Source organism: Falco punctatus, assembly GCF_963210335.1.
Source record: "Falco punctatus genome assembly, chromosome: 13".
NCBI lineage: Eukaryota > Metazoa > Chordata > Aves > Falconiformes > Falconidae > Falco > Falco punctatus.
Genome location: NC_137593.1, coordinates 29346856 through 29364518, shown reverse-complemented (window position 1 = coordinate 29364518; position 17663 = coordinate 29346856). Strand labels below are relative to the sequence as shown.

Below are 17663 nucleotides of genomic sequence, written 5' to 3'. Positions count from 1 at the left end.
TTTTATTGCTTCTTTTTCTTTTCCCCTTCTTTCAGCCAGAGTAGTCAAGAGCAAGTTGTTGTTTGGAGGACAGCTTGAGTTTCCAGCTCTTTTTCTTTAAGAGCTTTTTGTTCATTTACTCCAGGTTTAAACACTGTGACTGTTGTGTTTCGATAAGATATTGTTTTAATTTCATCAAAGAGAAGTTTGAGTCCCTTAATGCCATATGTCTTCAGCGGAGGTATTCTCTGCAAGCTCAGTGAGCACCATCTCACTCAAATTCCTCCTACAGGCTTCCTAGAACTTCTAAAGATGGGGGAACGTCTAGCACCTCAGAGGATTTTTATAACATTCACATCCCTGCCAGAAAGTGGGGAACAGAAAGCGATACAAAAGTGCAGTATGTGACATGTGAAGGTGTCTCCAGCCACCGAATAACTTGCACAGGGCTCCAGGTTTTATGAAAGAGCAGTTGTGTCTGCACTGAAGTGAAAGCAGTGGTGTAACATCGGCTGTGGCAGCCACTTGGTAACTGACTGTGATTTAGAGCAGTTACCAACCATCTCTTCTTTGCGTTAAGAAATGTTTGGCAAGGAAAAAAATTTCATCTTTCCCAGATATTTCTTCTTCCTTCCTGCTGTTGCCCTGTGCACACACTTTCTCCTCCCCCATCACTGCAGGAGCAGAAATTTTTATGCTAATGATTGATTTCTTAGAGACATTTATCATCATTTATGATTTTTCTGGCAGTGGTTTCGCAGTGCAGTCATCAAGGAGAACGCTATGCCAGAGAGCCTGATGACATTACTTTTCTCTAACATAGACCCAATTTATGAGTTTCATCGAGGCTTTCTGAAAGAGATTGAGCAAAGGCTGTCACTCTGGTAAGTGTCCGGTATTGCATCTGTAGCCTTAGGAAAGAGAAGGAACACAAGGTCAAAAAGATGATGTGTGTGTTTCTCAACGACTTTAAATGCTATTATTTAAAGAATTTTATTTATTAATCTCCAATTAATGAATCTCCAGGTGAAAACATAGGAAACACTTCTTTGTAATTAAGGTCAGAGTTAAGTTCTTGCAGCACAATTTATATTGAAGAGTATGTTTTTAGTCTTCTGACCTTTTTATTACTTTCTCCTGACCTGAGGTGTGATGTAATAGCATATAATTACCATTCAAAAGGAGGTGTTTAACATAAATGGAAGTATGAACAAAACCAAATTCATAAATTCAGGTGGGATCACGTTATGAAATTTATTCAGAAGTGTGGGATGTTAAAGTCCTAAACAAATTCTGACACAAATTCATTTCTGTTCCTCTCTGTTGTCTAAGCATGGCTTTATGGTCTTGTATGCAGCTTCCATACTTAGTGTACGAAGTTTTCAACCCAAACAGTGAAATGGGAATGTCAGGTGGCTAAAAATGGATAGAGGAGGCCTTAACGTTAGTACTGCTTCACTTAATTTTCCTAAAGCTGTCCTTAAAATACATAGATACCTGGGAAGTGTTTCTTAAAGATTACGTCTTGAAGTATAAGGGGAAGGTGGGGGGAGCAAATTGAGATTTCTTTCTCTCCCATGTACCGCGCCTTCTTATTTCATCTCCTTACGTGTGTTGCAGGGAAGGAAAAACCAATGCTCATGTGAAAGGAGATTATCAGCGCATTGGAGATGTCATGCTCAGGAATATGCGTACTCTAAAGGTAGATACAGGATTAAAATAGTGGAATGTCAGGATTGTTGAGTCATTTTTTTCCTTTTTCCAAGGATGAGAGTTCAAGGTTTAGTATTTCTGCTAAACTTGGAGTGATTTGCAAACAATAACTGTTGATAAATAAATTAAAAAGAAAACATAATAAAGTGTTTACAGCAAAGCTTTATACCACTGTTGCTTATTTAACCAGCTACATTTACCTTGAGAAAAGGTTGTTTGTTTATTGGTTATTCATCAGAAGACAAAGAGAAATCTAATTAGCTTCACAGTTTCTCCTGTATTTGCACAACTCAGAGCTCTCCCCCTATAGACACTGTTTTATAAGGTTGATTAATTCCAAAATATAAATGTTTTTTAATTGCTGAGTAGTTTCTTCTGAAATGAAGTCACCTGTATTTGGAGTAGAGCACCTTCATGGGACAGTTACGCTTGTGCTGTAGTAGTGGAGTAATTATTCCGTTAAAACCGGTGACTTGAATGGGAGTGCAGAAGCATGTGGCTGCTATTCTGACTCTCGGTGCTCTCTGCATTTGATATTCCCAGCAGGCATAGGCATAGTGCTGCACAAACACTTATTTTGACCCTGACTGGGAGCTGCCTGGCAGTTTCTTTAACAGATAAGATGAGACAGCGCTCTCAGGCAGAAGCGACCTGTCTTACGTGCACAAAATCTGAGACACGCAGTAATCCCCAGAAGCATGGGAAGCACTCTGAAGTTGCATGCTAATCTCCGTTTTGCTCCTAGGTAGCTATGAAATACAAAGTCAGTAATCGACAAGAATAATCTTAGAATGGCCAAGTGTTAATGGGCAGTGCTGCTGGCTGCTCCCATCGGAGGCCCATGGAAGCACAGCTGCAGTGAATTGTGAACAGAGGACAACCAAACAAATATTTTTATTTTTAATACTGTTTTCTTTTTTTTTTTTTTTCCACACGAAGCCATTGAAATGTATAATGTTGTTAGTGCTCTTTTTGTCAGCATTTACGATGGCATATGCAGTCTTGGCTGGTATAATCATGGTCAGAAACAAAAGTTTTTTCTTACTCGCTGTGAAATCTGTTAAAAATGGTTTTCCTTTGATCCAAGTAATTTTTTTTGTATGACTCAATAGGAGTTTACCAGTTATCTGCAGAAGCATGATGAGGTCTTGACTGAACTGGAGAAAGCAACTAAGCGCCTGAAGAAGCTAGAAATGGTATATAAGGATTTTGAGCTGCAGAAGGTTTGCTACCTGCCCCTCAACACGTTCCTGCTCAAACCAATCCAGAGACTGATGCACTACAAGTTGATCCTGGCGAGACTTTGCAAGCACTACACAGCAGAGCACCGGGACTTTGCAGATTGCCGGAGTGAGCAAGCACTCAGCTGTATATGTGCTAGGCAGAAACCCCTTCCCATGTACAAAGTTTTGCCTGTACCCTGGGGGGAGACAAGTGATACATCTACAAATTGAGTGTAAACGCTTTTTCTCCATTTAGGACCTCTCTGACTCTTGCCTGCAGCTCTGTGAAATAGACAGCAACTTTGATTTAGATTGCTGAAAACACAACTGTTTGGTGAATACTGCAATTTAAATATCCTGAATAAAACCCAGAATATACCAAGTAAACCAGCAGAAAACAGGCAAGAAGCAGATTAATAAAAAAAAAAAAAAAAAGTTTAGCTTGCATTTTAAAATTAACTTTGTTTATCTTTGAAGTTTTCAGTACCGGGTTTCACTACTCTCCTGCTGTGCTCCAGTGCGGGACTCCAAAGCTTTTTGCAATAGATCAAAAATTGCCTTAACTGCCCGTTTGGAAAACCACAAAAGATAACTTAGATGTGGACTGTTCTCTTTGCATAGAGTGAATGCTTTTTCTGGCATTCCAGAAAGTGTTTTTCTCATGGTAATTTTGATGGATCTTTGTGTTTCAACCAAAGCTGGAAAATTAGTCCTTTTCTTGTCCCCTTTTTTAGCGGAGAAAAAAGTAGGAGTTTTAGGAACTTTGTTTCATCTGTAAGTAAGAAATGTGACAAAACCCAATTGCTTTGTAGTGTCAAAAGCTTGCGCAGTAAATTCCATTTGTTTATAAAGTAATCTTTGGCAGAAATAGTTGGATTTCCTTTTTTTAATTTACTTTTGGCTACACGGTAAATACTTTTTATATGCACAAAATCTGAGACACGCAGTAATCTCCAGAAGCATGGGAAGCACTCTGAAGTTGCGTGCTAGTTTCCATTTTGCTCCTAGGTAGCTATGAAATACACTTGAAGTTGGCAGTTGGGCTGGATGATCATTGTAGGTCCCTTCCAGCGGAAGTATTTTGTCCTATTCTAAATCTGGCTATAAATTTCAGATTCAATTTTCCATGGATAAAATTGGCGGCCTGGGTTTGTCTGCTCTGTTCTGACCCCTCGGTGCCGTTTCCCTTACAGATGCGCTGAAGGAAGTCACAGAAATGACATCTCAGCTGCAGCAGAGTCTCATCCGCCTGGAGAATTTCCAGAAGCTGACAGAGCTGCAGCATGACTTGATTGGTATAGACAATCTTACAGCGCCTGATAGGGTAAGTACCTTTGCTTAGTTTTTAGGACGTTTATTGTTTTTATTGCCGAAGAAGTGCCTTTGAACCATGTATTTGCCATCAATGCCTCTCTTGTTTTACAGAACAGCTGTAAAGACTTTGTGTAGTTGTCTTCATAGCAGGTCCCATGGAGGTCTTGGTGATGTCCTAGGGAATACATAAAAAATGCTTCTGCTTAGATTGTGGCTACAGTCTCATGTTTCCAGTACAACAGATACTGGGTACGCTGGGGTACGGTGCTCTGTGTTTGAGTGGGAAGTGGTGTCGTGTACTTGATGGGAAATCCACTGCCAGGTCTCCTTGTGTCTGTCTGATGCAGCCTCTGTGGACTGAGCCTGCATGGAGAACGTTGCGATGGCGAGAACCACATCCTTGGGCGGAACTGGTATCAGTGACTCTGTTTTTCCAGGAGTTTTATTTAGTTCCTCCTTGGTTTTTTGTTTTTGTTTTTGATAGATGTACTGAGCATTAATACAGGAGCATCACGTATGCTTTTGGGATGCTATGGCAACCACTGCGGTGGGATGTAAGTGTAACAGGTGAACTGCTGGTGTCCAACAGGAACTCTTGCTCCTTTTCCTTCTCTTGCTTCATTGATTTAAATGCTGGCTGCATCAAGGAGCTGATTCATGTACAAAACAAAAGGAAAGGTGTCATCTGGCGTTTAACAAATTGTTGGTGATTATTGCTGGGAACCAATCAGCATCTCTATACTCTGGGATGAAAAAAACCCACATTAAAACTCTCTGTTTGGGAAAGATCAAGCTTTGTCTAACTTCTTATTTTCCACTGCAGGAGTTTATCCGGGAAGGCTGCTTGTACAAGCTCACTAAGAAGGGTTTACAGCAGCGGATGTTCTTTCTGGTGGGTGTTGCTTCTGTTTTTTCATAAACCCAAAGTCTTCAAGGTAAAGCTGTTGTGAAAGTGTGTCTTCATGCGCTTGTGATGAAAATCAGCAATCCTAACTGAAAATTCACTCTGAGGGATTTTTTGAGAGAGCGTAACTGTGACAATGCTGTCTGTTCAGCTTATATCTGTAATGGCACATAGCTTTTAAATAGAATTTTAGAACTTAATTGCCTTTGCTGTAAGTAAACGAACAAGTGGTTTTAAGGAAAGTGACTTTCCTCAGACTGATTGAGCAGTTGTCTTTTTTTATGCGTCTACAGTGGCCTTTAAGCAACAGATTTTTAAAAAGATGTCAAAAAATACTTGCCTGCTGTCTTTAGAATATTGATTGTATTCTTCCTGTCTTTTTTAGTTCTCAGATATGTTACTCTACACAAGCAAAGGGGTTACAGGGACAAATCAGTTCAAAATTCATGGACATCTTCCACTGCATGGCATGTTGGTAAGTGGCTTCAAGTTGCATCACGGCATTAAGGAAAGGATTTTGCCTTAAGACAGGTTGAGGCATTCCTTCAGGGCACAGGGACCAAAGCTGCCACCTGTCTCCAGGCCGGTGACATCAGCCTGTGGTGCTGCTGGCTGTGAGCTGGACCTTCGTGTGCCCCAGCCTGCGTATCACAGACTTGTCTGCAGGCGATAAGCTTGTTCCTTCCATGGCATTAGCAAAACAGCTGGAGTGCACCCTTTTGACTGTTCATTTTCATGCAGCTGTGAGAGGCTAATGTGGAAACAGGGGTTTGTCCTGGCATTTTTTCCCCTGTGCACACACCTAGGCGTATAATCAGTCCTCCTGCCTCCCCACCCCCCTATTCTAATGGGAGTGTTCTTTCTGTGTTTGATTTGCAGCTGATAGTGCTCGACCCACCGGTAAGTAATAAGCTGAATCCTGCTCAGAACCCTCCTTTTCTTGCCGTGTTGGATGTGGTGCTGTGCTGCTAGAGATGCGGCCGTAGAAATGCACAATATAGATTTTCACATAGAGCCAAAATAGACTCGAAGTAGGTGGTATTCAAAAAAAGAGTAGCTGTACTGCACTTACTGCAGCTGGGTTGTAATCCTATTTGCCTCAAATTTCTAGTCAGCCAAGGAGGACAATTTCGGTGTTTATCAGTCACTTGAGTAGCGATGAGAAAAACCTATTTCTTTTTCTGCAGGTGGAGGAGAGTGAGAATGAATGGGCTGTCCCACACTGCTTCACCATCTATTCAGCACAAAAAACCATAGTGGTGGCAGCAAGGTAACATTTATTTTCCTCAGTTGCCTGAAGGTTTGACGGAGACCTTCTTCAAAGGGTCACTGTTCAGTTGTTTGGGGCAGACCCGAGCGGGCGTTTCACGCATCCTCTGGAAAGCGTGCCTTCAAAATGAACACAGGGCACTTCACAACTCCTTTATCAGTGTTGTGCTCTGGGAAGGAGTAGTTTATTCTGCTGAATGGTGTGTTATTAAACACACAGGAGCAGCAATAACATCGACATTTTATTGTTTTCTGGTTAGTTGAATTGCCAGTGTCTTCCTTTAAACAACTGCTATAAAGCAGGACACAAAATGTGTCCTATCCTAAGTGTGCAAATATTTCAGACACCCCAAAAAGAATTAAAATCCAGAACATGCAAATGCATGTAAGGAAGGGAGAGTTCCTGTGTGGATTTCATGAAGGAAGCTGGAAAGGGAGGAGAAGAATTAAAGGCTGACTTGGAGAGAAAACCAATCCCTTTTCAGTGTAACTTGTCCCCATGCAGCCAGTTTGGCTTTCTTTACTTTATATCTGAAATATACTTAGGATATCTACTACACCTGCTCTCTTGGGATCAGCTTTAGGAGGTTTTGTCCCTCTGCAGGTCCTTTAAAAAGCAGCTGGAGCTGCGAAGAATGCAGGATGGGAGCACTAAATCTCAACCTTAAATCTGTAGGGTTTTTTTACTGCTTGATAACCTGTTATTGAAAAACAGTCATTACCAAATATTTATCAGTCGGGTATGTAGTGGCGCAGGAGCCAGTACTTTTGGTATGCAGATGTATTCAGCAGGCAAATTTTTTTTTAATTCCAGCCTAACATCTGAAAATGTTGGTTATTTTTAAGATAAACTCTTTCTCGGCAGCTGCGAATCAGAAAGTGCTTGAAAGTTCGCAAATTTGGAAAAATAAATATAATTTTTACCTTGTCATAACTTAGAAATAGCTCAAAGGTGGTTGTTTTTCTTATGTTACATCTCCCTACCTGTAAAAAAAAAAAACCAAACCAACAAATTGCTGCTGGGCTTAGACAGTGTGTGGAATTTTCAGTCTGAATTAAAAACTTTCAGAAAAAAAGAGATGGTTACTAAAAAAAAGTCTCACAGACCCTCTGAAGTAAACACGAGAGCCTGTGACTGTGTATAGCAATTCATACAATTGCGCACACCGGGTACGTAGCCAGGGGTAAAAAAGAAACACTGTGGCTATGTCTAAAGGAAAACCTTTCGCTGTTGCATACTGATAAGGTACAGATACATGTTTATGAGCTGCAAAGCTCTTTCCCTGTAATCATTGTGCGAGCCGTGTGATTGGAAACCAGGTGGAGTGAAAGAAGTCCTCATCTTCCTACACTGTTTTACTGATTTGAGATGTAAGGTAAATCCTATATCCCTTCTAAAGGATGTGCTGTCTGTCAGGTTGCCTTTTATCCTTTGAAAAAATTGTTTCCAGTATGGTCATACCACCCATCTCCAAAATGCTTTTTGGAGTGAAGGCATGATTTCATGTTTGGAGTAACCTATCAGTTCTGAAGCTTTCTGTATGAAGAATAGTGATGGCCTCGACCACATAATTCCTCTCCTGAGTCTGATAGCTCCAGAGGGAAATACTCTGTGGCACTCTTTGCTGTAAAGTCCAAATTTTTGATGGTTATTTTAGTCTTGTTTTCAAGGCTTGAAAATAGAGGTGAAGGCTGTATGAGGTCAGCTTCTTATCTGACTTTGGAGGAATTTTTATTTTTATTTAGTGGAAAGGGACTGCTCCTTGTATTGGCCAGTGACTTGTACACAGTCACGTCTCCAGGTTGGGGTGGTCTCTTGTTTGCACTGTTTGTCTTGCAGTACCCGCCTGGAGATGGGGAAGTGGATGGAAGACCTAAACATGGCAATTGAAATGGCCAAGAAATCTACTGAGAAATCTGACATGCTTCTGGAGAACTCAGTATGCAATCGCTCCAACAGTAAGTGGTGTTTCCTGCCTCCTTGAAAAGCATCAGTTGTCACGTCCTTCTAATTTTTCCTGTTGTGAATTTGATGACGTAAATGGAGTATTTTTATAACTTATATGATAATAGGCAGTTAATTGTGGTTTTGTGTTGATTTAATCAAAAGAAACATGCTTGTCTTCGTAGACTTCCTAGACTGACATTCCTGGTAGCTTTAAAGACTGTAGAGATGTTCCGGTTGCAGAATTGCTAATTTTGTAAGGTTCTTACTTTCTCTTACATAGATTTTTCTCAACTTAACCCTGTAGTGTATTTTCATGTCCAGAAATGCGGTGTCTTTGGAGATCAGCTTTTATAGCCCAGCATTCCTGTGCCTGTCTCTGGTGGTGTTATGGATGTGCTGAAAGATGTAGTATCCCTTCTTGGACCATTTCTTCCTGTTCCTCACTGAGAATCAACTGAAGATGAAGTGTGGGGATTTTTGTTTATTTGTGTATTTTACACAGTACTGAGTCAGCTGCCCCAAGCAGAGCTGAGTAATGAAAGCCAGAATGATCTGCTCAGAGTGGCCCTTGAGGAGCTGTACAAACAATTCAAGTTGGCGTATTTTAAAACTGGACCATTGCAAGAAAAAAAACGTTTTTTCTCAGGAATCCCTGCTTCTCTTGCTCTTTGTATTGCACAGTTTTCTTAAACAACTGCCAAATTCTCCTCCCCCAGGATCCTCTGATGAGGTCTCTCTAGAACAGGAGTCCGAAGATGACATACACTCTTCTCGTAGCTCCTTGGACAGGCAGAGCCACCACCGTGCCAACACAACCATGCACGTGTGCTGGTACCGCAACACAAGCGTCTCCATGACTGACCACAGTGTGGCTGTTGAGGTACCCACAGGGCGCAGCGCTCATCTCACTCTGTCTGTCCTGGCTCGCTCGGCCGCCACTCGTCCTCCACTCCATCTCCCGTTTTGCCTTGGCAACGTCTGCGTCCGTGGGAGAGCGTGGGCCGTTAAAAGGCCGCTGCGTGTTTGCCCCGCTCTGTGCATGTCTGCTTGTCTGCACACACACGCTCTGCTCTCCTTGCAGAGGGCTTTGCTCTGGCAAAGGCACTGAAGGAGGGAAATTTTAGAGCAAACCCGGGATATCCTAGGGCTTACGGCATTCCTTTGGGTTTCATTAGCCTTGCTGGAGGGTGAGTTACCTGCCCATGGTATTTTCCTTTAGAGACTCTGACTCTGCTATGAGTGAGGCCTGGTTAGCTGCTGTATTGTACCCAGAATTAAGAAGAGTGCTTCAAGTTCAGTGGGAATACAGCGTCTCTGCCCTTCCCTCACTGGCAGGGGTGAGCAGCAAGCATTAGAAAGTGCCATTTCACGGCATTGTGTCGTGTTGTGGTGGACGTAGACGTACTGTGTGAGCTGCCATTACCGTGGGTCTTTCCACTCAGCGTGGCTGGAGGCAGCACTGGTAACTGGTAGCACGTTTTGGTACTGAATCCTGCAGATTTCAAGACAGATGTCTGCTCAGCACTCCTTACGCAGAATGCTGCTTGTGCCAGTGCTGCGTTTTCACTTTAAGCGGCAGTTTGGCAAGGTCAGTTGGGTAGGACGCCCTCCTGGAGGCTGGCGTGCTTGGAAGACTTCCAGAAGTGGGAAGGACGCTTAAAAACCGTGAAGAGAAAAAGTAGATCGCTAACTAGACCAAGAGCAATGAGGCAGGGTGCTGCATCCATTTGTACCTCCCCGCTTTCCCTGCCCTGCGGTTAAGGCACTTTTTGTTTAGTGGAAGGAGTTACGATTGGGGCACTGAAGCTCTGAGGTTTTCGTGATGTGGAGACGGTATCAGTCAGCTCAGTAAAGGACATCCTATGGCTGTGGCCTTGGCTTAGCATCCAGAAGTTGGGCACTTTAGCTGGCAAAGAAAGTATTTTCTATTGGAGGGGACAAGCCTTCCTTTCCCAGCTGATAACCTTGTGAAAGGCACAATCTCGCTGTTCTGTCCCCAGATAATGAGACCACCCCTGATACAGGCTCTGGGATTAAACGTGTGAGTTCTTGCAGCTCCCTCTCGCTTTGTTCTGTTCCATGGACTAATGCCATAATTTTTTTTCCACAATCCATGTTCTTTTAACAGACGCCTTTCTTGCATCACTTCTCTCATCCTAATGTTCTGTTTTTATCTTTCTCTCCCCCTTTTCTCTGCTTAGTTTTCTGCTCTCTTGCTGTTTCTCCAGAGCTTCCTCCTCGCTATTTGCTGGGCCAGGCCCAACGGCCCAACACAATCACCCATGTTTGTTGGTACCGGAACCAGAGCCTATCCCTGTCTGATTACCTGTGCATGATTCAGGTAAAAATGCCTCTCAAGTTCTGAGCTGGTGGGGAGGAGCCGTGGGATGCCAAGGAAAATGTACTACTGCTGCTCTCTTCGTAACTGCTCAGTGAGCCACGTGCGCTGCGTCAGGATGCCCCAGCCAGCGGCAGCGTTTAACGTTGCCTTGTTGACACGGGATTTCCTCCTGTTTATGTTTCCTCAAACAGTTCTCTACTGTCTTTTTCTCTAACTAAAAAACTCATTTGCCCGTCATTCCATGCTGTAGGTTTCCTTATCCTCCTGCGAAGGCGCTGGGTGACTGTGATTCCCAAGGCCTGGGAATGTTCAACTTCCCTGCAGCCCAGTTGCCGTGCTGAGCTTGGCTTTGCGTAGCTGCCACATGTAGCTTGTCCACAACTCCGGCACTCTCTGTTTCTTCTTCTGCTTTATTTTCTTTTTCACACAGTGTGTTCTGCTTGATGTTTCTCTGCGTGTGGATAAGGGTGGCTAAAGGGATGGGCACCCTTGTGGCTGTCCCCGTTCCCCTGACCTAGGCTGCAAAGGAGAGCGGTTGCTGGAGGGACAAGTCGATGCAGCACCCTCCTCTGTGCTGCCAGACACCACACTGAGATGCAGCAAGCACTTAAACCTTAAGGGGAGCTTGCTATTAGTGGAGAGGAATCACTAATTTGTTCATAAGGAGACAGTCGTGAATTAGTGAACTGAAGCTACAAAGTCACTCAGTCACCATCTGAAAGGTCCGGGAGACCTTTTCCAACGGGGGAGCAAGCGCAGGGGCGGTTACAGCAGGCGGCTTCCAGCTTTTTATCTGCGGCAGCTGTTGTCTTTTCCTGAAGGTTGTTTTTCTGTGGTTTCATGGTAGTTTTCATTCTGTGCTAGAACCAGCTCTCTGGATACTTGCTGAGGAAGTTCAAGAACAGCAATGGCTGGCAGAAACTGTGGGTTGTCTTCACCAACTTCTGCTTGTTCTTCTACAAAACGCACCAGGTGAGCGAGTGTAGCTGAGGGGACCGTGTCCGGGGTGTCGGGGGGAAGCTGGAGGTCCCCGGGTTTCTGCTCCAGGTGCAGCTCACTGCTGTTTGAAGGAGGATAACAAGCGGAAGGGGAGGTAGTTTGTAATGAGGCCGGTTGCTGTAAGGCCATGGGCCCTTCTTGCAGAATTTAATCAGGATTTCCAAGTCTGTCGATGGTACTGACTTTCTGTGAGCGAGGGGGAAAACGTCTCCTCACGCAGTGACTTACGGAGGTGAGGGAATTGGCAGCCTCTGGTCAGTCTCTGTCCTGCTCCTTGCTGGGCTTCAGGATGGTTAAACGGGCATCGGGGGTTTCTCTGCCTGCCTGGTAATGCACTGTGCTGCAGTGGAACCTGTGCCTTTTCATCTTGCTAATCCAATAAACTTTTTTTTTTTTTTTACTCGGGCATCTTGCCTTGAGGGCGCATTTCTTTTGGGAGGGATATTTTAGCTCCAGTGTTGGATCTGGGGGTCTCTCTGGAGTTCCAGAGACAGGGTGCAGAGCGGGAAGCGGGAGCCCGGGAGGCAGCGACGGGCAGGGGAATAGCAGCAAGTGAATAATTATTTATATATATATTTTTATATATATATATATATATATATATAAAAATAATAAAGCAGTGAAAGGAGTGGGGGGAAGGTTTCATTATCAGCTGTTGGAGGCCTTGCAAAAGATAAAGGCTGCTGCTCCTCTGTTCTCTCCTAAACAAAAATGCAACAACCGTACCTGTACAGTACAGAAGTGTGAGTGCGCAGTGGGACGGGTTGTGCTGGAGGGGATGCCTTGCACTGAGGGCTGGGCTATTGGGCTGTTCCAGGATGATTATCCCTTGGCCAGTCTCCCGCTGCTTGGCTACGCAGTCAGCTCCCCTGTGGAGGCAGACGGCATTCAGAAGGATTATGTCTTCAAGCTGCAGTTCAAGTCCCATGTGTATTTCTTCAGGGCTGAGAGCAAATACACCTTTGAGAGGTAATTTTCTGTTTTCTTTGTCTGTCTTGGTATATAACACGCAGTTAACTCCCTGGTTGATCATCCAGAGCCCTGTCTTTCCTCCTGACTACCTCCTAGTCCTTACAGCACATCCTCAGTAATAAAAAGTTCCTTTCCTCTTCCTACCGATGACATGTGGGGATCCCTTCTCTGCCAGAACCGTCCTCATGGTAGGACATAGCTGTGGTTACTCCTACAGCTGCTGTAGGCTGTGCTGTGTCTCAGGAGCCGGGGTCTCCCTGGGAGCTGGGGAGCAGTGTGGGCAGAAGGGCTGTCAGGGGCTCAGCCCCACTAGTCTTGGCAGCCAGATTTCTAGGTTAATGAGAGTTCTGGTAAGAATCCTGCCCTGACCTCTGGGAGCAGGAGTTATAACACAAGGCTGAGAGCAACATGTGCAGTGCTGCTTTTCACTTTATTTTTTTCACTTTATTTATTCATTCACTTTATTTATTATTGCTTTCTCAATAATTATTTTTAGCAGTGTTGGTAGGGCCTTCCACACATGGTCCAGTGAACCATGTTTAAAATGCATCGTCTAGAAAACTCTGCTGTTCCTTTAGGTTTTGAAAACCCTCACTTTGTGTTCTGCTGTGCAGGGCGGTATTGGCTGTTTTGGAGTGTGGTTTTATTGAGAAGGTGTCATGTACTTCCCCCTTCCTTGGGAGGGTATCGCACACCTGTGAGCAACATACCCGTCAGCTACCCGAGACAGCAGAGCTGTGCTTTTTAATCCACTGGTCTCGTGTAATGATTTCAAGGAAAAAATGTCTAATTCACAATGGATGTTCATCTTCCTTTTTTCACTGTTGCTTTCCTTTCTTCCATATGAGCAAGTCTGTTACATAATGTATTGTAAGAAAAGCAATCTGTTGACTAGGGAAAATTTTTGTCAGCCTGTCCTTCTTGGTAAATGCTTTCTGTATACTTACCAGAGAAGACAGTGTCCTTTCACAAGAGCTCTCTGGAGCCCAGAGTGCTGTTACCTGGACAGGCAGCCACACTCTGCAGTGTATTTTGCCACATCCCAAGCTATTCATTTGAAGAGTTATTTTCCTAAAAGAACTGTAAAAGAAAGGTAGAAAATAGATGTTTTATGAGGTTTGGTGAAAGGGGTACAGCTCGTAACCAAAGGACGAGATTGTGCATCTGTGACTGAGAGGTTGAGCATTTCTCATGTCCTTTTCTTGCCAGGTGGATGGAGGTGATCAAGAGAGCCACCAGCTCTCCAGCCAGGTCGAGCCTGCTGATGCCAAAGGATGAGAAGGACAGTCACACAGACTGAAGCAGGGCAGAGCTGGATCTCTGCTGTAAACATCAACAAAAGAGGCAGACGGAAACAGGAGTGTCTGGAGTTGATAGAGCAAAGAACTGGGAGGCTCATTTCCACCCAGTATGGAAAGTGGGATTGAGGGAGTTGCAGATGGGGATCACATCCATTCCCAATGGTATGGAAGTGCAGGTCTGTTCCAGTTGAACCTACTTAGCGAGAACCTAACAACCGCAGAGCGCAGAGCGCCGGTGTGCACGCATTGTGGAAGGTTTATTGTTCCGGTACCTGTACAGTAACACCCTTGCCTGCCCTGAAGGCAAATTCCACCTTCGTTTTGCATTTTGACTGGCTGGTCAGCATACATGGGAAAAAAATAGCAGCCGTCAGTGGTGCAGCTGGCTGGCAGCTGCTGGTGCCAGGGTTTACTGGCTCCCAGAAGTTCCCTTCCCCTGATGCTGCGCACGGCTGGCTGTACAGCTGTGGTCTTGCTGCTGTTAACATCAACCTGCCGGCAGTCGTCTCAGACTAACAGGGAATCCACCGATACATTGGCTTAAACACAGTTCATTTTGAACAGAAACTGTAGCTCTGCGCTTTGGAAACCGCCGCAGCAGCAGTTTTCCGGGGGAAGCAGGAGGAGTGAACCTCTGCTAAGCTGTTCCAGTGTGGTGTGGGTCGGTACAGGTAGGGCGCGTGGGTTTTTCCGCTGAACTCTGCTGTGGCGCATGCTGAGAGGGTTAATCGCTCGTCTCCTATTACAGCTCCCGAGTTTCTTTATCCTGTAGTAGGCATTACCTAAGGCATGGGATGGCAAACACTCTGATGTGGGTGACCTTTTCAAGGCGTTTAAGCAACGCAGAACAAGCTTCTCTGAAAGTCACTGTTGCTTGTGGCTTGTCATGCAAAAACTTCTGAAAATCCCTGTTCTTACCTTTTACATTTGGGGTGGGATCCATCTTCCATTTCTCATGAAGGTGTAAAAGTCACTGGATTCCAGATGGAGCATTAGTGTCTGTGGACTGTATTAAATCACTATATTAAATCTGAAATGTTTGCAGTTTTGTTCTGTTTTTGTAAAGCTGTCTCCTTTGGTTGCCTCCATGGAAGGACTGAAATAAGCTAAGTGCCACAAAATGCTGTCGGACGAGGCTTTGATTGGCTCTAGGGACTCTGCATTTATACTAGATAGAAAAGTATTTGTGTACTAGAAGAAGGAACAATGAAGTGGTGTAGTGAAAGATCAAGGAAGGTGTTGCATGTTGTGAGGATGAAGGAGTGTGAAGTGGGAAGTACAGAGGCCAGCTTGTGCATTCTCCAAGGCTGTTTCAGGTTATGGTCCAAAACATGTGCAGGATGAGGGCGATGGGGAGGGGGTTCCAGAAGGATTTTCCAGACTGCTCACTTGGCATTTGTGTAGAGAAAGACAAGTGACTGCAGATCCAGCCTTCGCTACCACTGTTAACTGACCATTGTCCCATCTAAGTTAATGTATTTAATTTATTAGTGTATTCATATTTTTTAAGTAACTACTGTAGGTGTATACATGTGAATTGACTAGTTATAACACAGCTGAATATGACTGTTGAAAGTAAATAGCATCTTTGTACAAAACTCTTCTCAGCCTCTTATTTCTGAGTCTACCATCCCTGTCACTGGCCACGCTCGTGGGAAGATGGGCATCGCTGCACAGAAGCGTTGCTTTTCCTTGGACTGAGAGAAGAGGTTTTGCACTGTTGATTAATGAGTCTTTGCATTCAGTAGTTTTCCTGGATGATATCGACTATTCCTTTGTCGTGGTCACACACTGGAGGCTCTCAGCAGGAGCCTTCCTCTCTCACAAGAACTCTCCCGTGCAGTTGCTGCCCTTTGTTGGTCTTGGCAGGGAGGCTCTGCAGGAGCAAGCTGCAGAGGCGGGGGGCAGGGTGTCCGTCAGCAGCTGGGGATCTCGGCACTTAACTCCAACCTTTATTTGCACTCGCCGGCTGTAGCAGGGCTTTCTAGTGCCATTTGAAAATAATAGAAATATTTTTATAGTGTTCAAGTAGTTTTTCAAGACCGGTTCTTGGCTGCTGCAGCATCAAGCTCTGCTCCATCCACAGCAGAGATCCAGCACCACGTCAGTGAAGTGGAGGGGCTGGTGGAGCCACCTTTGAGGAGCCTGAGTGCCACCAGGGTTGGGGAGCAAGGGGCAGGGCAGGGGGAAGGGACTGACCAACACCACCTGAAATTCAGCAAGGATAAATGCAGAGTCATGCAGGGGGGACAAAGTACCCATCCTCTGCAGCACGTGCTGGGGACTGTGCGGGCTGGGGGCCGAGGCCCTGGGGTCCCCAAAAGCAAGGTGTGGTTGTTGAAGGGCAGCGTGTGTGCTCTTGCGTGCACATTACGGAAGCAAGGCCTGGCCGACTGCCAGAAGAGGACAGGAGAGCAGGAGAAACGTGTTTCTGCAAGCGCTGTGTGAGAGGGTGCAGTGTTTTCTGCCTAAGGGGGAAAGAGCCTGGTATTTGGCCCTGGTGGTTTTATTTTTTTTAACTGTTTGACAGAGATACTTGTTTAACATCAGCTACACTTTTTGTCTAAATTACCTCCACAAATCAGCCGTTGGTCTCTCTAGCAACATGCATTAAAGATCAGACTGACACGTATCGGGTATTAACGGGAGGCGGAAGGAACTGTTCGAGCCAGCCTCGCCCTCAGCCAGCGGTGCGGAGGCTTGGGTTTTGTGCTCCTTTGCAGGCCTTCCACACCCCACCCCCCCAGCTTATTTTTCTGTCTTTTATCATTGGCAACACTGCTTTTGCCTGTAACACAAGGAAACAACTTCTGACATTTAAAAAAATGATCAAAGAACACAGTGGAAAGACACATCCCAGTGGTGTGAGTACATGACTGGTAGGTACATGGCTAATCCACAGTTTGACCATCTATGCCCTACTTATCCTCCTGCCACCAATGTGTAGCAGAAGAGCAGTTAAAACTCCTGTTACAGGGGAGATGCAGTGAGCAACAGTTCTTCCTTAAGATTTTTGAGAAGTTGAGAGTGGATGATCCTTTAGTTGCTTCAGTAGTCCCTGTCTTGAGGATGGTTGCGCTGTCACAGTGACTGAGGTGTCATCCCTGCAACAGGAGCCCCTCGGGTACCAGCTGACAGAAACAGAGCCGGACAGCAGGCAGCAGAAGTCCCTTCTTGGCTGGAGAATACAAATCTCAAATGTCTCTGCAGTTAAAATGCAAGAGCGCAGGCTATGAAAGTCAGAAACTTCACTATTCCTGGCAAAACTGCTTACCTCCCACCTTGGTGAGCTTTCCAACTGATGAGAATTTCATATTCTCATCATATCAGTTCTTCTGTGAAATACTCTGTAGTGGTTTTACTTTATCAGAACTCTGCAGGAGTGTTTTTCTCTTTGCTACCGTCACTAGCAGTTTCCTTAACAAGAGCACTAGGAAAGAACAGAGTGCAACTGGTTCTTACTCCTAAGTTTCTTGCTAGCAAGATCTACGTTAAGGGAGAGAGGAACTCATGGAGTCCATGGTCTCATTCCATTTCAAAAAAGCTTCATATCATAGAATCATAGAATGGTTTGGGTTGGAAGGGACCTTAATGATCACCTAGTTCTGCCCCTCTGCCACAGTCACCTTCCAGCAGCCCAGGGTGCTCCCAGCCCCGTCCAGCCTGGCCCTGGGCGCCGCCAGGGATGGGGCACCCACAG

General features: G+C 44.8%; 1 protein-coding gene across 7 annotated transcripts in view; it reads left to right on the top strand.

Annotated features, from left to right (window-relative positions):
* The window catches only part of FARP2 (FERM, ARH/RhoGEF and pleckstrin domain protein 2), an 81514-nt gene extending 66515 nt beyond the window's left edge, over positions 1 to 14999 (top strand). For 4 of the 7 annotated variants that reach the window (XM_080410380.1, XM_080410381.1, XM_080410379.1 and 1 more), the window contains exons 16-28: positions 730 to 863; positions 1600 to 1681; positions 2805 to 3042; positions 4109 to 4239; positions 5053 to 5121; positions 5519 to 5608; positions 6013 to 6033; positions 6321 to 6403; positions 8243 to 8361; positions 9067 to 9230; positions 11556 to 11663; positions 12508 to 12659; positions 13872 to 14999. In XM_080410380.1, the coding sequence (XP_080266506.1) occupies positions 730 to 863; positions 1600 to 1681; positions 2805 to 3042; positions 4109 to 4239; positions 5053 to 5121; positions 5519 to 5608; positions 6013 to 6033; positions 6321 to 6403; positions 8243 to 8361; positions 9067 to 9230; positions 11556 to 11663; positions 12508 to 12659; positions 13872 to 13962 (1482 nt within the window). In that variant the 3' untranslated portion in view covers positions 13963 to 14999. Of the gene's footprint in view, positions 1 to 729; positions 864 to 1599; positions 1682 to 2804; positions 3043 to 4108; positions 4240 to 5052; positions 5122 to 5518; positions 5609 to 6012; positions 6034 to 6320; positions 6404 to 8242; positions 8362 to 9066; positions 9231 to 10551; positions 10692 to 11555; positions 11664 to 12507; positions 12660 to 13871 lie in introns of all 7 variants that reach the window. The other 3 variants (XM_080410383.1, XM_080410385.1, XM_080410384.1) reach the window with 2 other exon arrangements.
* The last annotated feature ends 2664 nt before the right edge of the window (positions 15000 to 17663 follow it).